Here is a 22,710-nt window from a genome sequence, read left to right on the forward strand (position 1 = left end):
TTAAGACGATTTTAGGAATCTTTTTTTCATATTATTATTATTACATACATCCCTATCTTTGGGGTCCCCATAAGTAGGACTATAACAGTCATGTTTGCTAGATTGGAGATTGTTCAACAGTATTGGGGGCCCTAAATCTGAGAATCACAATTCTGTGTGAAGAAAGATAATAGGTAGCCAAGGGCACTATGCAATTGTTGATTATGATGCAGTATATAGTAGTGGATTCTCAGATGACAATAAAATATTTGACAGCAAGATGAAATCTAAAGTAGAATTATTTATATCAACACATTTGTGACTTTTGTCAAGGAACAATAATGAAAGTGCTTGAGGTCTCCCTACAGGGACTTCAAGACTTCCAAGAAACAGGAAGAGGAAGGAGTATTAGGTACATTTGCTGCCTTGATTATTTAAAAAAGAATAAAGGAAGACGAAAATAAAAAAATAACTATTTGAACAATTAGATCAATCAATACTTTTCATTCATAGCAATAAAACAAATAAGTGAAATGATAGTTCCTAGATTTATTTGATTGTTTTGGGGTTTCTACATATAAATACAGGTAATCCTTGACTTACAAGCTCAATTGAGCCCAAAATTTCTGTTGCTAATTTAGATTACTGTTAAGTGAGTTTTGCCCCATTTTACAACCTTTCTTGCCACAGTTGTTAAGTGAATCACTGCAGTTGTTAAGCTAGTAACATGATTGTTAAGTGAATCTGGCTTCCCCATTGACTTTGCTTGTCAGAAGGTCACAAAAGGGGATCACCTGACCCTGGGAAACTGCAACCATCATATATCAATCAGTTGCCAAGCTTCTGAATTTTGATCATATGACCACGGGGATGCTGCAACTGTCATAAATATGAAAAAAGTCATAAGTCACTTTTTTCAGTGTTATAACTTTGAATGGTCACTAAATGAACGTAAGTTGAAGACTACCTTTTACAAGGTTTTGGACTACATGGACCAAAACAAAACAAAAACATAAAAATACAAGGAGAATAAAGATTAGCTTTTTACCTGATAAAAAATAAATAAAATAGTCAATATGAGCGTGTGTCAAATTAGCATTTTAGCACCAGGTCACATACTCCTCTTAAAATCCTGTAACAATTATGGTACATTTCATTGGTACAAAGAACTTCAAATATATATTTGATTAAATAAGTAAAGAAGGAATCATCCTCCCTTGTGGGCTACCTATATCCTTAGATCATCTTCAGAGGTCATATTCCAGGTCCCTTCAGTGCTAAGATATGGTGGGGCCCTGTGAGGAAGTGGAAATTTTCTGTGGTAGATCCACCACTTTGAAATATTTTTATTGAGGTATTCCTTGCACATCTTTTTGTGCCAAACAAAGGCCTATTTATTCCTTCAGAGTATTAAATACATTAATGTATAAATTTAAAATATATGTTTCACAGAGGCTTTTAAGCTATTCTGGTTTCTGCTTTTATTATTTGAATATTTAATTTTGTTTATTCTGTGATAGAATTTAATGAATATTAAAAACATTGTTTTTTAATGTATTACAACCTTATAAATAAACTCCTATTTGGAGAGCAGTTTCCCATTTTAATAAATAAATGAATGAATACCTTATAAATTAGAAAGTTGTAAACACTCAGGCACCAACTCCCCAAAACTGCTGCAGATAAAAGAAAAACTAGTTCATGGAATTCTGAATCTTTGATTCACACCAGGCTTATATTAACTAATTACAGCCATAACAATTCAACAGCCCTAACAAAAGATGTGTGAAATTGTACATAATACTTGTAACAATTGTAACGATTTTGCACAGCTGCATAATTCTTCTGTTGATCTTGTGCAATCCTAATAAATTTCCATAGAGGTTGGATAGAGAAAATCACAGTCATAATGTGACGATAGCTTGCATTCTTGCAATTGTTTGCACCTCTGTCCTATTAGTATACACCCAATATACAGTAGCTTTTCAAGGGTGTACCAAAAGTTCATGATATTTTGGATAATAAGAGAGAAGTTATTGGAAATCTCCAGGATTATAAAAATGAGAAAGAAAAATTGCAAGAAGGTCAGAGTGAGAAATCTCCTCTATGAAGACTGTCTGATGGTTAAAAAGGCTACATAAGTGATCAGATGAAAAGAGGTCAAGTCCTTCATTGCTCTGGTACATGCTGTGGTTCTCTCTCCATTGGTCTACTCCTGACTTTAGTGTTCTGTGCTGTCTATTTAAAAGCACAAATTTATAGCTAATGCCATCAGGCTGTAATGCTTCTGAATGGAAGAATCTTGAGCTGCTGATCATCATTTCAGAAAGATAAGTAATAAAACAAGCCTATCTAATTTGAGGCTAGGATTAGATCCATCCTCAGTACTTGGGATACAGTATATGGTGATCTGTATTTTCTCTCAGCTGCAGACATCTTGAAACCTCAATTCTGTTGCCTAATTTGGCTGAGGACTCATCCATCACAAAGCCCATCACACTAATGCAGGCCAGAAACAGCTTGACTTTCGGAGCTGTCCTAAGTTTCTTTTTACTGCATCCCACATAACGTTTTCCTCCTTCATTTTTTTGCCCACTGATATCAGTAGCCTAGGTATTAGAAATTGAACCAAAATATTGTATATATTAATATATTGTAACAGTTGGAACTGTATTTTCATAGATTAATTTTATTGCCATTAATGTATATTATTGATAAATCTGAGGATTTCAAATATTAAATATTTCTTTAACGGATCCTCTCCACAGCTTCATTGCCTTTGCTAACTCACCTTAAACATGTGCCTGCCATGTAGGCTGCACACTTATACCATAGTTGATGGGATTTAATACACCTTAAATGATGGGTTTTCTTCTAGATCATCCATGTTGAAGTGCAAAACAGATTCTGGTCAATTTTCCTCTTTAAATGTCGGGGGTGAGGAGTGAGGTAGAACAACTTCTGTCTCATCCCCATTCCTACCCGTCCTTTACTAATAGGAAGATAGATAACATTAACTTTTACATTGCCTTTTTTTTTCTTTGATGTTTGTTCAGCTGTTAGGAATCAGATCCTAGAAGAGGTGCAAAAGAGATAGAAGGTTGACCAAAGTTAAAATAGGAACATTTTCCTAATCACGGTGAAACAATCATATGTAGGGACCACTGTATTTTGTTTACATATTGGACTGAAACAGAGGGATATAGAAGTTCAGCAAACTGCAGGACAATGTAAAATAAGCTCATGTTAGAATTAAATTGAGCAATGTTCTTAAAAAAAATTGCAGATGAGTTATTTTAATATGGAATATATTTTTCAACCACAAAATTGATTCTTTGGACCAAAGGAATATAAACTAAGGTTTAATGTATTAGAGACGCCTACTTTCTATAACAAGTCAAGCTGCCAGTAAAATGTAGTTTCACAAGTAACTACATTTATGCTTTATGTGTATATATACATATACAGAGTTTACATTTCATTAGGAAGGACTAACAGTTTTTAAAATAAAGGACTGGTAAATTTTGAATCTTGTATTGCCTGCGTGGTGGAGGCAACTACATTTTCAAAGGTAAGCATCAGCTACTTTCTTTGTTAAAGAAAAAAAAATTCTACCTAAATGATAGTAGACTCATGGGATACCGAAGTTTGGAAGGAAATCAAAGAGTTGCTTCTTCCAGTGATTGACACTTGAAAGCAATGTACAGCAAAATCCACTTGTAAAGGATACTTTCTCACTTTGAATTTGAAGAGCTTTAGGATATCAAGATTTCATTGTGACCAAGAGTAATTTGCCATAAAATAACTAGTAGAATTTTCCATTCCTTAAGATTTAATTTTGGGGACTGAAACAATGGAGATAAAATATGATATGCCTTACTATATGAGTTTTAAGCTTAACACTATAGCAATCTTAGAGAAAGAGAAGGAGTGATTATTGACCTGGCAAAATGTTAAAGAGGGTGGGGGATAATTTTATTATGTAGATATTTAGATGTAAAAACTACATTTACATCTAAGATACATTGATTAGAATCACTTTTTGTTCTTCACATACTATATATCAGTAACTGGTGATGAAGTTCTCTAAATGTCAGATGCATCCAAAATAAGATATGTGACAAACATATATAAAAACTGAATATTAAAAGCCACATATTAAAAAAGGAACTAGTGAAAAAATAGTCTTTTATTAAGTTAAAGGCCAAAAATTATGGGAATTAAGAGAAATGCTTATGAACAAATATACAAATATTTCTATGGCTTCTATTAAATAAAATCAGAAACTGATGTAAAAAACAAGAATACACACTAAAGATTTTAAAAGAAAGAGAAATTGTCAAAAACTATTAAGGCAAAGTATATGTGGGAAGTGGAGGGATAACCAACTACCAATATATAATACCATTTGATTGCTTATTTCTTTAAGGCATTTTTGTTCTACCCTTCATCTAAAAATGCCCCCAGAACAATTTTAATCAAATTAATGAAATGGAGGCTTATTTACCCACAGGCTTATAAACCAAAAATATATGATATCAAATGGGAAAGGATGGAGACAGACCAGATAAGCAAGCACAGTCACTAGGTTTGTTAAATTATAAGTTAAATTGTAGCACTGTTTGTGCTATAATTCAGAGAAAAAAGAACCTGAAAAAACTGAATTTTTAGTGGGGCTGATGACAATGGCCTTGCTTTCCATTCCCGTGCTGCATGATTTCTGAGTGGCAGCTCTTTTAATTTCTGCCACATTTGGCAAAAATTTGGAGAAGATATCTCCCACAGACCTTTAAAGACAAGTTCATAAGAGAGGCTGTGATAGCTCAGGTATATTGACCCCAGTTGCACAGTGATTTATAGTTTATAAGCAGCATTGTGCATTGTGTTCATATATAGAACAATATGCAGTGGAATTGTTTTAACAAGGAATCGCAGGAGAGTAATCACTCCCAGCTATCAATCACACATTTTGAACCAACTGGGATTCTTTTCAAAGTCTGTTCTATTATTGAGCTTTTCACAGGACTCCAATGTGTCATTATAGTCAGACACAACAGAACAAGCACACAGAAGGCATAATAATTATATCTGTGCAAATGTATTTCTGACTAAGACAGCCAGTTGGGTGTAGCAGTTAAGGCACAAGCTAGAAAGTGAAAGACCATCAGTTCCATTCCCACTTTAGGCATGAAGCCAGCAGGATGAGCTTGGCTTTTCACTTACTCTCAGTCCTAAAAAAGAGGCAGTGTGGCAAAATCTTGCTAAGAAAATTGTAGGGATCTGTCCATGCAATCTCCAGGAATCAACATCCAGCTTGAAGGCAGCCCCCCCCCCCCGTTTTTTGGACATAAGCCTAATATTAGCATCGATGTTCAAGGCTTTGTCTTCAAGTAGGGTATGACTCAATCCACTCAGTCTGATTTTCTTCCTGTATCTGACTTTGAATTAACCAGTGAGCCATTTAATTTTTTTTTCTACTGTCATCAAACATGGCTTTGGTTCAAAAACCTAGTATCTTCAGCCTTATCAGCTTGTGTTAAATACCATTAAAGATCTGAGAGACACCAGAGGCTGTGATTTTGAACTTTTTATCCACCACTTTCTGATATTATCTCTCAGAAAAGGACCAGAGCAACTACAAGCAGGTTCTCCCAAAAAATTAGAAGGATAATCCAGACAAACTATATTTTCTGTTATGACTTCTTTTCTCTTGTTTCCTATATGTTAAATCTTTCAAATTTGCTACTCTAGAAATATTGGAAATCATTGTAATCTAGAAATTACTATGTAGGAGAAAATTATTATACGGGACTACTCAGAAATAAATTATTGCTTTCAGTGAGGCTTTCTGGAATAGAAATAGGAAAAAAAAATCAGAGTTAGTAATAAGAAAAACTCAGTCTGAACATATACTGTAACTATATAAGTGATCTGCCAATGACTTAGACTATTCATGATATAGGAACTGACCTTTGATTAAGATAATTATTGGAATCAATTCAATCAGGTTTTAGTATACTTTCTGGAATGCCAACTCCAATCTGGATTTTTAGCATTGTGCTCCATAATTACACATGTAACTGTAATTATCACTGTAACAAGTGTCCTATCTTTCTTAGTGAAACTTTATTATGAAATGGTATGTTTCTCATGGATAAGATTTTTGTAAAACTTATCTAATCATCTATATAAAATGTTTATAATCAAGCACGAGTTTTGAATGACTGATTATTAATGAACAACTACTTACCTAACTATTCTTCAATCAGGAGGAAAGTGTTTCTTTGGCGTGGAGTGGCTAAGAATTGTCAGTTGCTGCTTAATTTGATTTTCTCAGATGGTATACAGAGAAATAACCTTGATTTTTATTAGTTTATTTTCTATTTTATATCTTGATCAATGTATATGATTAAATGTAATAAAACAGGATAATTAGCACACAATGACCTTTTATTCATAACGTTGGAATGCTTTCTGATAGCATTCTTATCAACCAACTAGTTGTTTAGATTCTTTTTTCAATACAAAACATTGTTAACTACTGTATATTTCTTCATTTTAAAGGTAGAATAATGCAGAATTTTTCCAAGAAAGGGCAGCTATTCTTGCAGTTTTTATTTTGTTGCAGTTAGAATTTTATATATTGTATTATTGTTATGCTGTACACATTTTTTCTCAACAAGTCCCAATTCCTTTTTTGGTGGCTGTGAAGAAGTATTACTGCATAATGTGATTAATTTGTGACATCACGGTTACTGATGTATGTGCATGAGTGTGCTTCTCTCTGTCTGTCTGTCTCTATTTCTGACTCTGTCTCTCTTTCTCTCCCACTTTCTGTTTGTGTTAGAAAAAGGAGTAAATTGGCCTGTAAATTGTACAGGTTTTGGAATTGAATTTCCAAACTTCCTACTTCTGAGAATTGCCAACCTACTATATTTTAAAGTTACCAGATTGGTAAAGGCTGATATTGATTAAACTATTTTTGACTGCACCAGAACTGAAAAGTACTGACAATCAAATAATTAATTTCATGAAATCATATAAAAAAGTCATTAGTTATTGGAAATGACTTAAAATTGCTAGTTCAGGATCCAGTGCACAATATTGGTCATACACCTAATCAGAGCAATGGCAGTGTGATGTGAAATTGGGAGAGACTCCTGTTTCTTCCCTGTTATAGTCAGATCTTCCTCTAGTGCCTCTGCAGTTCTCTGGCACTACTCTCCAATGGAAGGAGGCTGGACTCATTAGATTGTCCATACTAGCAACTAATTAACTCTATTGGATTTCACAGGAAATTTGTTCCTGAGGGTAATCAACTCAAAGGCCTGGTGGCTGTCTGGAATAACAGGACAGCTTGACTCTGGATGGGATTGCAGAATAGCTACCTCTTCTCTCTTGGGAATCCTTGGACTCGCCTTGATGAATGGCAGAATGGGGGAAATGAAATAGATGGAAAGATGCTCAGAACCTTGCAAGGATTATAAGAAGTGAGTTTAACCAAACACAAACCACAATTAAGGTCTACCTTGTGGCTGTAAGGGTATCAATATTTATCCACCTCAATACATCTTTGGATAGCTGTCCAGGAGGGGATAGTTCAGAGGTTTATCTACAAGGTGAGGAATATGCTAGGCATCTAATGGATGAAGTCAATCAGATTTACAGTAAGTTGGACTTTAATTTTGGAACAGGTCCTGTGAAAATGGCTGGGCCTTGGTCTGCTTTGATTAAACTGGAGAAAGTTTGATGCTGTTGGCCTGATGAAGTGGACAGTGTTCTTCAATTAGCTTTGTTTTAGATTCGTAACCCCTGTTTGTTGGCTAAGGGTTTCTGAGAGGCAACATGTGATTGGTCTTTGTAGTAGTGAATTCCTCTGACAGAGAGGAAATGATTTTGCTGCTTTTAAGGAGATGGTGGTTTCTCCCCTCTTGAAGAGGCTGTCACTGAATCTGACTATACTGGACAATTTTCATCTAGTTTCTAACCTTCCCCACAAATTATGGAGAAGTTGGTTGTACATCAGCTTCACCAAATTCTGGAAGAACCAGATTATTTGGACTAGGTTCAGTCAGGATTCAGGCCTGGGTATGGAACTGAGACAGCATTAATCACACTCTTGGATGACCTCTGGAGAGAGTCGAATGGAGGTGGTGCATCCATCCTTCCTCTTCTTCCCCCTCAACTGCTTTTGATACTGTCAATCATGGTATCTTTCTGCATTGGCTATCAGTATGCTTCTAGGTTCAATTCAAGACTGATAGTTAGCTTTACCCCCATAGCTTGGAGATAAACTACTTGTGAGACCTGCTTTCCCCAGTGATTTCTACGTATCCTATGAGATCCAGAATGAGAAGTGTGGTCTGGGTCCTGTCCTTTAGGAACAGTCATTTGGTGGGACCCAGAAGGAGATAATTTCTTTTTCATGATGCCAATCCTCTGGAACATAATTTTTATGAAGACCAGACTAGTGCAAACCCTGATGGCCTTTCAAAAGGCCTTGAAGATCTGGTTTTATCATCGTTACAGATGACTGAATATTCGGTGGGATGTTTTAAAATATTCTTAGAGGAGCAATTCCTATTTCTGAAAGAAGGTTTCTGAAGATCATTTCCTGTTATTAACGAGTAGTTTCCGCCCTCTCTTATCAATGCTGTCAAAAACGTTTCTTTTCATTTCCATGGTGAAGGAAGACAGGGAATTTACTTCTGAGGGAAAAGGATCTGGAAGGAATCTGACCAGTTTATAACAAGTTTATGATCAAGGAACTCCAAGCTAAGGATTATGCTAGCATTATTTAGCTAAGGAATATACTAAGAAGCACCCTGTCTGCCTTTCCTGCGTAGAGCAAGATAGTAATGAGTTTGTTAGTTCAGACCAGAATCATTCCAGTTCAAAATTGGGCAGGGATTTTTGTCCATAATCAAGCTTTTAGGTTAGGATGATTCCAGTACTCTTATTTAATAAATAGCTCATTCAATATTACATTTGATGAAATAAATGGACAAATGAAAGATTGAATAATATTTCTATGCTCACTGAATAGTTAATATGTGTTTGATTAACAACTTCAGATATCTGGAACTCTTTTTTTCCTTTGAACAAGGTTCAGATTACCATGTTAACTATTAATGAGATGCAACGAATCAGTTTTACAGCTCTTTAAGGTGACTGTATTCCACAGAAAGTACATTGCCAAGTAATGAATTGCTTTATTCTTTTCTGGGTGTTGTAATCTGTTGATAAATACTCACAGAACATGAAACTGGAATTCTGATTTCGGGCTCTAGTTGTTGATGCATAATGTAAGTGCATATTTGTAGAATGGGTGCACTAAAAACAAGCATACCCATTACTTTTTAAAGAAAATGTTAAAAGATCCTTTTTCTCCTAAGTTTTCTTGAGCAAATTAATTTTCCTTTTGAGAGGAAAAAAAACTCACACTCCTTTCCTTTGTCTTCTAGGTAAAACATAGAGTAACCATGGGAATAAAAGCCTATATAATACATCTCCATGCAAGTAGGACCCAGATATTTAAACCATTCACCTTTCTTGTGGTTGTATTGTGAAGTTGCTACTACGTATCAAAAATTCTTTGATCATAGGACTGATCAAAGGCTTATTCCCATGATTTTCCACGTTTTTGCATCTTACAAACTCTATGATAAACACAGCCTTATGTGGGTGTGTGTAAAAGTTTGTAAAGCTGTATAATAAAAAAGGGGAAAGCTAGAAGTAGAATAAGACATGCTGAATTAGTATCATAACTCCACCCATTGTGCTATATTGTGTAATGACAGTTAATATTTTGATTATCAGTCACGAGGCCAAGGGAAAACAAGTGTTGATGGCATTTTCTGTACTGGAGAAACAGACCATTTTCAGATTCATGTACAGTAATGAGAATCTCAGACCCAATTCTGAACATGGATATGGCAAATTACTCTGAAGTCTTAGATCCAAGTTATGCTAATTTAGAGTTTGAAACCATACAGGTGTTGTACAATGGCAATGGTGAGTTTGAATTATTGTATTTATGAATGGGTAAGGAAGTAAAGGAGATTGGATCAGCCAAATGTTTTACTTTTCATAATTCAGGTCAAGGTTTTAAAAAAGTGTTTTTTGTCAAAATCTTTTTTATTTAGATTTTGTTTTTTATTCATGAGTAAATGCTTACTAACAAATTAATACAACTTTGGTTGTTGAAAGGTTTGTAGGATATAACCTATCAATAAATCTTTCATTTGGTAAATTAATCCTATTTATATAATTGGTAAGACTTTTATACTTCAGCTTAAATTTTGTGAATTATATTAGATGAATAGGAGAGCTATGTAAGATATTAATGTATAATGAACCTTCTAGGAAATAAGAAAACAGATGTACAGTAAAATCAATTTATTGAAACAATGGGATAAATTTACTTATTATAGGCACCCAAAAACCCTACCAGTATAAGACATTTATCTCATGGATGGAGGCAACTCTTTCCTAGCATTAGAGACTTTTTCTGAAGATTTAGGTCTTTGCATAAGTGTTCAAAGTACGGTAATTTGAGCCTAGTCATTTTTGCCTTGAGTGAGAACTTTGAAGTGATTTAATGCTGTCCACAATATTCTCAAGTGTCTTCTCCAACCAGAAAATTAAAATATGCCAATACTCTTCCTAGCTTCTTTCTTCAAAGCCCAATTTTGTTCAATAGAATGTCATAGGGAATACCACTGCTTGCACGATTCCAATCACAGCTTTTTACAATCTTTTCCAAGGCCTTTACAGACTGCTCTGCCAAGTGCTAATTTATGGCTGATTTCTTGGTTGCTTGTTTGTGATAGTTGATTTTAAAAAGCAGAAGGTATTCCCCACTTTGAAATCTTCATTGCTAATTCTAAGGCTTGTTGTTCTACCTTTTGCCATTCGTTTGGTCTTCTTGTTTAATTTTAGTCCCATTTTTCACTTGCTCCTTAATTTTTATTAGCAGAATTTGCAGAATTTTTACCTAGCGAGGTAGTGTCATCAGCATAGTGCAGGTTATTGATGTTTCTTTTTCCAGTATTAAAATCATGCTCATCTTTCAATTCAGCTTCCTTCATTATATGTATAATTTGAACAACTGAAGAGAGAATATGCAGCTCTTGTCATGCTCCTTTGGCAACCTGAGCAAATCTGTTTCACTATGTTCTGTCCAAAATGTGGCTCCCTGACCTGTATATAAGTTTCCTATGATATTCTGGAATTGTCATTTTTCTGAGCATGCTCCACAGCTTATTCTTTTTCTAAGATCTCTTTGAAACTATTAAGATCCTTTTTTGAGGCTTTGATTTTTTTTCTTGGCTTTGGCTTCCCTTCTTGGCAATTTTATGGGTCTGATATTTAATTTGCTTTCTTCTCTTTATTCATTTATGGCAATGTCTTATGCAGGGCTTTTTTTGTCATAGAATGCCCAGAACGGAGTTCCGGCACCTTTTTTGGATGGAACCTTGTAGGGTAGGCAAGGCAGGTTGTATGACATGTGTGAGTTCCAGCACTTTTTTTATTTTATTTTTTTTTACAAAAAATCACTGGTCTTATGTCTTTTTAAATTCTCCTAATGACTTTTTATGCTTTATGTAGTCTGTTAATAACTTTTTAAAGTTAAATCCATAACTTCTGTAGTTCTCTATTAATGAAATTGAAGATTTCAGAACAATTCCTGATGTTCTCTTTAAAATATGGTAAGTATACGTTAAAGATCATATTGTGGAAATTGACTGGCTTTTGTCTTGAGCTTAACTTGGAACTTACACATGAGCAGTTCATGATCTGTTCCATGTCTTTGATGCTATAATTGATTCCCGCTCCTCCTTTTAGCAACAATACAGTCAATTTGATTTCCATGTACTACATCTGGTGATATCCATGTAGAAAGGCATATTTATGTTGTTTAGTTGTTGGCTATGTAGAAATCATTGGAGTGGCAGAAATTGTGAAGTCAGTCTCCTGTTCATTTTGGTTTCTTAAGCTATGCAATCCAACTACATTTTCCACTTTCGTGTTCCAACTTTGGTATTCTAGTCAACAATCACAAGCAGTACATCTTTGTTGAATGTTTGGTCAATTTAATACTGAAGTTGATCATTAACTTCCTCTTTTTCTGCATCGATGGTTGGAGCATTAGGAGCTTAAATTCGAATGATTGTAATATTAAAGGGTTGTCCACAAGTCTAATCAATATTATTCGTCCATTGATTGCTTTGTAGACAAGTAGTGTTCTTGCTATACCCTTTCTAAACATAAAAGCAACTATGTTTCTTCTTTGTTTTTCACGTCTTGAGCAATAAAGTGTGATTTTCTGATATCAGAAAATGTCTGATATCAATCTGTCTCAATTCACTGATGCCTAAGATATCAATTTGTAGTTGTTTCATTTCATCTTTCACTGTGTTGAGCATTCATGCTTCTTATGTTCCATGATCCTACTTGTAATTCTATCTATGCAGCTTCAACCTTTCTTTCCCCATATGCCACCATTAACAACTAGACATACTGAGGCTTTAATCTAGATACATCATAAATACCATTAGTACCCTGATGGATCCTTGTTTCTTCCTCAGTAGCATGTCAAGTGCCATTCAACTGAGATACCAACATCCGGCACCATATCATCAGTCATTTTATATTTTCCGTTCATATGGTTTTCTTGGTAAAATATAAGAATGGGTTACCATTACCTTCTCCCATGCAGTATAAGTTAATGCTTTTGCCATTGTCACTAAAGTGATCATCTGCCTCCAGCATCTTTCTATGTTGCTGTTGCCCAGGGTAGGTGGCTGCACACTTTTTCTGGACAGCTTGAATGACCTTTACACCTTGGGTGACCCTGCTGGGAATACATATTCTTGGCATACACACCCAATGTTCTTCATGCATTCCTCACATAAACATCCCCTCTACTATGATAAGGTAGCAGGACTTGGGGTGGTGGAATTAGTGGCTACTCTGAAAAGATATTCTTATGTCTGTTTAGAATGGATATATTTAACACTCTGTACAGTCATACCTCTAGACTGCCAATATGCAAACAAGTCATTAATCATGATAAATCTTGGCAATTAGTTGAGATAATTTCTTGCTATTTGATTAGGGTAACTTTTAACTTGAGTTAGACTTGAATTGTCAATGCCTAGATTTAGTTTTTCTTTCCAATGCAATGATGACTGAGTCAGATATAAAGCAGATTAGGCATATATGGCTGCAAGAAGAGACAGAAGAAAGAACAAATGTTTGGCTGAATTATTTTTTTATTCAGCAACGTTTATTTTTTCATACCAGGTTAGTTGGAACTTAAATAGTATTATTGCACTTTTTTAAAGGATAATTCTGTATTTCAAAATTAAGTAACAAAATGAAAACAGAGAGTTGACTTTTCATTATCATAATCAATAGTAACAGAGAAAATGTGTTGTGATTATTTTGATGGCTGCATGCATTTTACTTATTTCAATATTCCCATATTTCATATATATTTGACCTGCTAATTAACCAGTTGAGAGAAATTTAAAACAAGAGGTTGGAAAAGTGAACCAAATTGTGGGCAGATTTGGAGAAAAGCAACCCAAGCAATTTACTTTCCATTTATTTTAACAGTTTGATTATTTATAAATTATTATAAACTAAATTTAGTATAAGATCAACATAATGCCAATGTAAGTATTAATACTTACACTGGAAAAAGACAACAAAAGTTTGGAAAATGGGCATTGCAATATTTGGAGACAACAGAATAAAAAATAAACAACTTGAGAAAATACAAAATACAAAGACGTGCAAATAGAAATAGAATGCCTGTGGCAAAAGAAAGCAAAGTTAATACCAACAGTAATATGTGCCTTGGTTGTAATCCAAAAACATCTGCAGTAGTGTCCTAGACAAACCCAGTGTGTAATCTGGGGGTCCTCCTGAATTTACAATTCATGCTGCAGGAGCAAGAGGCACCTGTGGCCAGGAGAGTTTGCCACTTACTCCGTTTCCTGGATTGAGAAACTTTCCTTTCAATCTCTCATGCCCTGGTAATCTCCCAGATGGATTACTGCAATGCACTTTACATGGGGCTACTCTTGAACATATCTGGAAGCTGCACTGGTGCAGAATGCAACACTGCAAATGTTTGGAGTGTCTCTATGATGGCGCATTTAACACCTCTGCTTTGTGAGTTGCATTGGGTGCCAGTTTGCTTCCAGCTCCAATTCAAGGTGCTGGTTATCATCTTTAAAGCCCTCTGAGGACAAGGGGCCAGTATACTTGAGAAACCGGCTTGACCCAATTACATTTACCCACCAAGTCAAGCAAGCAAAGCAGGCTGCATATCCCATCAGTCAAGGAGTTTCAACTGGCGGGATCTAGGAGAAGGCTCTCTCAGCTGCTGCCCCGCCCTATGGAGCATGTTACTTCCAGAAGTGAGGTGAACCCCCACTCCTTTCCATTTTTAACAGAAGAGTATTAATACCTGGCTTTGCCAATTAGCATGAAGGTCTAAAAATATAATGTCCTGGGGATGGCTGGTGCCCTGAGCACACTCTTACTGCTTATTAACCTCCTAGTCTTTTTAATCTGATTTATCTTCATTTGTAGGTTTTGACTTGTTTTAACTGTATTTTTAAGCTAATATTTTATTCATTATTTATATAGTTTTATTATGCTGTTGTAAACTGCTGAACTACTAAGTTGAGATGGGTGACATAGAAATTTAATAAATTCAATAAATAAAATAAAATGAATGCCAAGAGCTAATTAAAGAGATGATCTGTAAAATCTTCAGGATGGTAACATTTAACATTTCTGTTTCTTCCCTAGTCAGTGCTCAACTTCTAATTATTCCTCCCTTTGTTCCTCCCCCTCCCCAGACAGTTGTTCAGCAGAACCTTTCAACATGAACAGTACTGACAATGTGATTGGTGGCATTTGTGCAATATGTGGGGACCGAGCAACTGGCAAGCATTATGGTGCCTCTAGTTGTGATGGATGCAAAGGTTTCTTCCGACGCAGCATACGAAAGAGCCATGTTTACAGCTGCAGGTAGGAGCAATATAACTGTTTAGGACTTCTTATTTCTTTGTGTTATATTGACATATTTCTATTCGACCTTTCCTCCAGATCCAGAATTGAGCATATGGTGAAAACAAAAGCAATATTTGAAGTTAGGGCACAATACACAGTTGTGTATAAAAGGTGCCAACCTCAGCCCCTGACATCTATAATTAAAAACATTTGAATTGGGAGCTCGTACAAAAAGAACATAAATTCTAATTTAAAGCCTGAAATTAAATTTGTCACTAAATTTGTCACTAAAAATTGTAAAGCCAAGAGAAGTCCTTTGGAGCCTTTGGGGAAAGCTTTCTAGAACTGTTCTGGCCTTTATTTATTTATTTATTTATTTATTTATTTATTTATTTATGAGACTTATATACCGCTTTAAGTGCAAGCACTCTCTAAGCGGTGTACACCAGTAAGCAATGTATATATATATATATATATATATATATATATATATATATATATATATATATATATATACATTTACATTGCCCCCAACAATCTGGGTCCTCATTTTACCTACCTTGGAAGGATGGAAGGCTGAGTCAACCTTGAGCCGGTGAGATTTGAACTGCTGACCTGCTGAACACAGTCAGCTAAAGTGGCCTGCAGTGCTGCACTCTAACTGCTGCGCCACCTCGGCTCTTTATCCTGAAGTAATTCTAGAAAGTGGGTACAAAAACAATCGCATAGCTAGATATTCTATGCCATGACATATCTGATGACAGTATTTGGAGCATGCTACACACAAGGAACCAGAGCTACTCATAAATAGCTGAAGTAAACAATTTTATTGACTTCTCCCTATGTTACAAGAATCTCCTTAGATTTCTTGCCTTCCTGTGGGATGAGAAGTTAAGGATTCCAAATCTTGGATGAGGTCAAGCATTTGCCACTTGCAGCTATGCAATGTTTCCAAATTATGTCCTTGTTTGACTCTTCCTTCAAGCCTAGCTGGCGAGTTCCCAACAGAGAATGAATGGATAGTGTTGCATAGAACATGCAAAGATAAATCAGGTAATCCTATGATCTGAAGTGTTGAGTCTTTAAAGGACAAACTAGCACTTTGAACTAAGCCTCGAAATGTGCTGGTTGTCAAACAAGTTTGGACTATTGGTGTAATAAATGTTAATTTATTATATACATTTCCTGCTTTTCCATTGCAGAGACCGGCACAAGGACACCCCATATAAAGCACATTGCAGTAATTATCTCATGATAACCAAATCATAAATATCAAAGTCCAGTTTTTACAGAAAAGCCACAAGTGAAAAAGTAGTCAAAATTGGTAAAAGGCATTGCTAATAAGTGCACATTCAAAAGAAGTATTGATCTGAAGATCACTTTAAAGTTCATTTAGCAAAGCATAACATTGTCCAAGACACATTGTATGGATTGTGTTTGGTACTTACTGAACGATTTAAATGTGATTAAACTGGAAAAAAAAGATTAGCAAAGATCGTCATGGATGTATACCATAGATGATACATAAAATTTATGTCTTTAATTTGACACATAGATAGATATATTGAGACCCACAATAGCTGGAAATTGTGAGATTGGATTTTGGGCAAAAACAGATTGGGAAAGGCTGCCAGGTTAACATTAATATATTTAGCAAATGCTAGTTTTCCCCTTTTCTGAATTAGATATATGTTCTGTGAACTTTTGTCGCTACAGAGTATCCAAAATTCAAGATCAGGAGAATAGAAGACAAAGATCCTTGATTCCAATAAGATATATGCCTTAAATTAGCTTTACCCAATTTGTGAGTATTGAGATATGTGATCTTCAGTTCTCAACAGTAGCTATTCTGAGCTAGTGAATTCTGAAAAATGAAATCTAGAAGCCTGGAGTGGAGTGGAGAAAGCTTTCTTAAACACTTTGTGTGCTTGACTACATATTACCTAGTTAGTGTTGAAAAAGTCACTGATTCAGTGAAGTAGCATTAATTTCTGGCTTTTAATCTTTGCCGCATTCTATTTTTTTTAATGCAAGAGAAGTTTATAGATTAGCAGAGGAAATTTGAATTATCTTGTCTAACAGAAATTTATAATGTTAAACCCTATTCTGTTCATTCCCAAGTAACATCAAATGTAGATTTTGATCTTCAGTAATTACTCCTCTATCAGCTTTTACTACTTCTTGTTGCCTTACTGTGAGTCCCTGTTATTTTCATTTTTTCTCAAGTATGACTAGATTTGTGCTACAAAGTGCCCCCTGGCATTTTGTTTGATCTTTTTCTCCTTTTTTGAGAAGGTTGACTAGGATTGTTGCCGAGGTTAAACAGTACTCCCCCCTCCACTATTACTATTGTAGATTCAGGTCTTCTTTTCAAAATGTTTTGTTATCTTGAGATTCTGGCTCAAGCAATCAAAACTTGTACATGGTACTGTGGAAAATGGCAAGTCTTTTGCAAATATGTTTTTGGATTTCATTTATGGTGAATCAAGAATTACGTATGTGCCTATTTTCTTAAAACATAGTAGCTCATCTCTTTATACCACTCCTTGCTCAAACAATGCGCTAATGCTATTCAGTAGGCAAGGCCCAACTCACTCTCTCTGTAATCAGGATATCTTCCTGTCTCTTTTATTATTTAAAGAAACTGCATTGCTTTTCTCCATTGTTTTTACATGAGTTTTATAACATGAGTATGAAATAATTATGTAGGGACAGGCAGCCTCAGTGTGTTTCAGGCTGGAAATATTTCTTAATTCTGATGAAAGAGTCTCACTGACAGATTAATTCATTAATTTGCTTAAAAAGATATATTTATCAATTGCTATTAATAAAGATAAACAGATCTTTTCTGAACAAAGGCTGTATCTCTTGGATCCAGATGATGGTACACATAATATGGAGAGATGATGCTTTAATCTTTTGAATGACTATTTTATAGAAGCATCATTTTGACCACTTGGAAACTAACTGCTAAAGTAGATAAGCTTTTATTCTGATCTAACAGGACTCCTTTCTTTTATTTTTTGCTCCTGATCATATTCAACAACAGGAACAGATCAAAGGGAGACCAAAAGAGTTATCCTAAGCATTCGTGAAACCGAGAGCAGAATTTATATGCCTTGCTTTCAGCAGATGATGAATAACCTAATGGGATTTTACTTGCCCATCAAAAGGAATTATTCCTGTTAGAAGAATAGCAAAGACAAATGTTTCAAGTCTGATTAAAGAAAAAAGTACTGGTGAAGGTTAAGAGTCAAAGACATTGTTTTGACAGTGCCCATTAATTGTTTCACTTGTGCTAATCAGGATCCTCCTGTACTTGTACTCTAATATATTTACCCTTGATTCTGTTCAACAGATTTAGCCGGCAATGTATTGTTGATAAGGACAAGAGAAATCAGTGCAGATACTGTCGCTTAAAAAAGTGCTTTCGTGCTGGGATGAAGAAGGAAGGTAATTTAAAAAAAAGAAATTAGCAGGAAACAAAATATGTAAGAATATGTACTAAATATCTTACCTTGAAAGGAGTTTTTTTTTAAAAAAAGAAGTTTAAATATATCTTGTATACATTGCATTGCTATGCAATTTTTGTTAAAATGCTAAAAATTGGTATGGTAATTTCAAACATATCTAAATACATATAGCCCAGTGCTATCATAAAAATGCAGTTCCCAAAGCTTTGTAAAAATAAGTAGTAGTGTGGTGGCATCTATTGTGATTAAATGCTGGATTTAGATAGGAGACTTGAATTAACAGAATCTCAGAAAATATCCTTTTAGAGCAGCGGTTCTCAACGTTTGTGTGACGGCGACCCCCCCGCCCTTATGCGCGGTGCGCATGCGCGCCCCCGGAGGCGCGCCGCCGCCCCCATGCGCGGCACCGCCCCGGAGGGGAGAAAATGGTGAATCGCCGCCTTTGGCGACCCCCAAAAAATGGTCGATCGACCCCAAATGGGGTCGCAACCCATAGGTTGAGAACCGCTGTTTTATATGGATTTTTAGATGGCATTTCATTTGGCCTAAGTTTTTCAGATATAAACTGAGAAAAGTAATGATAATGTATCAGAGATTTTATGAATTATGGTATATTATGGTATATTACTCTTATTTCCTTATAAAACACATTGGTTGTTAATACTTGCATAAATTATGCAAGAATGATTGATGGAACTAGATGTGAATATTAAAATAGTGCATTGAGAATCTTGCCATATCATAGATGGAAGAGAACTGTGTGGTTTGGTAATACTAATATTAAATATTTAGTGGTTTCTCTTTTTATTTTAGTACGTAGAATTCAAAGTAGGTTTATGTAGTTTAAGATCAAAATCTATGACCATAGTGTGGTCACTCGGGTCAGAGGCTTAGTCCTCAGGCTAATTATATTTCTGAGTATCTACTTATGTTTCCTCCTAAAAATGAATGGCTGAATGTATTTTGATGAGGAAAAGTACACAACAAGGTATTAAAGATACAAATACAACAAGGTATTTGTGGCTATGTAGAGACTGTAGTCTGAGTCTTCCTTTGACTCTGCCTCAAGTTCTGCCACTAATCTTACAGATGATGCTGTTAGTGTGCCAGGATCTTTAAAGGTTAAGCAAATCTATACATGATCTCTTGATCACCCTATAACTTTTGAAAAATAATAATGACTCCTTCTCTATTTTCACCTAATCTGCAAATATCTCTGTAGATTTTTAAAAAATTCTTCAGTTTTGATATTGAAGAACAATTTAGGTTTAACAATTCATTGCATCTGGAATGTCTCTTTTCTCCAAAAGACTTTTCTTAAAAGTAATTAAGAAAAGCCTCTGAAAGTGCAACTGGGAAGACTGACAGGCAGAAAGGCTATTTAATATCATCTGACACACTTATCCTTCTCACCAGATTGAGCAAATCATTAATTCATCTGCTTTACAGCCAATGGTAAAAATATTTCATTCAGTCATTCAACTTATAAGGCTACCTCACCCATACAGCAATTCTAGTGTATGAGGTCCTTGAGCTTTTTTCTCCCTTAATAGCAGAAGAAGCTAGAAGAGAAGTTTTGATCAACAAACAAGAGGAAACTGATTCCCAGTTGTAGCCATAGAGCCTGTTTTTCATTAAATAAAGAAACAAACAAAATTTTGGGGAAGGAAAAAAGAAATGACTATCCATGCCAGCTGCTCTTTGTATACAAGTCTAAAATTTAACCCCATTAGTAATTGAGTTGAGGAATATTTTGAATAAAGAGGAAGCATATACATTTGCATAATAAACAAACACAAATCCCATCTGTTCTGAATTCGGTTTAGAAAAGTTACATAGTGGTTTATTTCAAATCCAAATGAAATAGCAACGCCAAAGCCATTAGTAAAGTAAGAATAATAACATTTAAATTTCTTTTTCAATTGCCATTGACATATTCAAAATAAAAATGTTGTCAGCTCAGTTTCAGAATATTCATAGAAAACTGTTTAGTTTACTTCTCCTGAGATGGAGAATGAGAGGCAGTGAAAGACAGTAATACTTTATTGCTTAATTCCATATAGTGAATCTTATACTTGCTTTTTTTAAGATATAACTTCAAGGTCTTATACTGCCAGATACATATTCAAAATCACTTGCCAAATGCATCTCCTCCAGATATGTTGAATCTTCATTTCCATCATACCCAGCCAGCATACACATTGCTGAAACATCTGGGGAACACTGTGTTGTAGAAAGGCTGAAGTATAGGATTGCAATATTATTGTTTTCTTAAAGAAGAATTTCAGATTTGTATAAAAGAAAATACTGTGACTCTCTTCCAAATAGTCTCTTAACTCATTTTTGCAATTTTTATTGTTCATCAGGGTCTGATACTGTACAATGGCTATTTGAGATTTAATCATCCTAAAACTTCAGTTATAGAATGCTTTTGATGGTTTCTTGATATTCCCATGACTCTATTGTTCTTCATCTCTTCCTTCTTCACCTATCACAGTCTTCACTACCCTTCCTAGCTGAAGGTTAATTTGGAAACTTGTCTAGGATGTGATGTGAAGAATCATAGAAAACTGAAATAATTTAAGGGAGAAAGATTTACCTGGCCATGAAGAATTATATCAATGAACCTCTATGCTTATCTTTCATATTCTTCCCAGATTTTTATATTTTAACAGCACTTCATGCTACAATATGATTTCATCAAACACACACACACTCATACACACAATAACACTTTCAAGATGAATTATGTGCAAGCTAAGTATTTATTTCTGAGAAACTTTTCAGTTTTTTTAAAATTACTTTTTCTTCCCCACATAGCTTCTCTATTTAGCTTGGCAAATCAAAACAGGTGATGATCTCTCTGGTATAATTTTATATTTAAAGCTTTTAACTGAATTTTGTTGTTCAGATGCTGAGTTAAGGAATGAGAAAGGTAACATTTTTCCAGTTTAAAAAAAAACCTGGGACATCATTCTTGATTCATGTCTACATGATCATTTATCACTTAGTGTTTATCACTGTATGACATTTCTTATTATGACCTTAATAAAAGGCCCATCAGCGAATGTCCTTGGCTAAGAATCTTGTGTGTCTTCACCATAAAGTGTGTTCATTCTTCATATAAGCTGTGAATACTGTATAGTAAGCTGAACACATTTTTTTATTGAAGCATTGATGCTACTTATAACTTCTTGGATGCAGATTGCTTCACTAAAAATCGCAAATAGATAACTGGAAATACAATCTCTGCTCGCACAAAAAGTGATAAGGTTCTGTATGAACTAAAAAGATACATTGACTGGAACTAAGTCCTTGACATGCCCTTATGCATAAACCTTTTCGAAAGGGGAGGGAGGGAACCTTTTTTTATTCCTTTTAATGAACACCTTGCTGTAATTTCAAAATGGCGTTCTCTTTCTGTATACTTATATGATTGTTGTCTCAAAAGTGCTTTTTCAAAAGGCAACTGGACTGTTTTTTCTGGAGGAATAAGAACAAATCATTTTGTTTCTCATCCAAGAAACTTCATCAGTTGGTGGGACGGGAGGGATGGAGGATAGATACTGACAATTGAGACAGGGTGGAGGGGGGATGGAAGGATAGGTTCTGACTGGATGGTGGTGGAGGAAATGAACCAATTGTATTTCTTGCAGACAACTGCTCCCTTTGCTCTTTTTCTGAGTTCATGCGGCCACTTGGGGGTTTATCTTTGCCTTCACAGTGTAATTGTTTGTGGAATTTTCTTGGCACTAGGCAAGAGCTGCATTGTAGACTAGAGGTAGGTGGTGTTTTATCTCTCCCCCTCTGTTGAGAGAGGGCTAACCTAAATGGCCTCTTTTACACCTTTTTCAAACTAATGACCCTCTGTATCCAAAATGTGGACTTTGCTATCTTCAAAAGAGTGACCTTTGTTTTTCAAATGCAGATTGACAGTTGAATCTTGTCCTGATAGGTTTGATCTCCTATGTTAAGGTGAGCAACTTTTTTACAATGAAAAGGAGGACACAAATAAATTGAAGAAAAAAATATTGTAAATAAAAGAAACATTTTATTCATTGCAACAATAATGCAGATAACTTGCATGTGCAAAGTTTGCCAGTCGGATGTTTTGGCACGCTCAGCAGCAATTCCTATTGGCTTTCGAAAGCCAATAGCGGGAGTAGCACAGCTCATGCAAAAGTTGAAAAAAAAAATAAAAAAAAGGTGCCAGAACGCCATTCTG

At 35.1% G+C, this 22,710-nt stretch overlaps 1 protein-coding gene across 4 annotated transcripts in view; it reads left to right on the top strand.

The window, feature by feature from the left end:
- Window positions 1-7,265: 7,265 nt before the first annotated feature.
- LOC120314176 (hepatocyte nuclear factor 4-gamma-like) overlaps window positions 7,266-22,710 on the top strand; it is a 28,352-nt gene continuing 12,907 nt past the window's right edge. The window contains exons 1-3 of one of the 4 annotated variants that reach the window (XM_039356990.1): window positions 7,266-7,469; window positions 14,859-15,030; window positions 18,371-18,465. In XM_039356990.1, the coding sequence (XP_039212924.1) occupies window positions 14,885-15,030; window positions 18,371-18,465 (241 nt within the window). In that variant the 5' untranslated portion in view covers window positions 7,266-7,469; window positions 14,859-14,884. Of the gene's footprint in view, window positions 7,470-9,342; window positions 9,994-11,958; window positions 13,288-14,858; window positions 15,031-18,370; window positions 18,466-22,710 lie in introns of those variants that run through there. The other 3 variants (XR_005558359.1, XM_039356989.1, XM_039356991.1) reach the window with 3 other exon arrangements.

This window comes from Crotalus tigris, unplaced genomic scaffold (genome assembly GCF_016545835.1).
Source record: "Crotalus tigris isolate CLP2741 ecotype Arizona unplaced genomic scaffold, ASM1654583v1 scf7180000018861.162076, whole genome shotgun sequence".
NCBI lineage: Eukaryota > Metazoa > Chordata > Lepidosauria > Squamata > Viperidae > Crotalus > Crotalus tigris.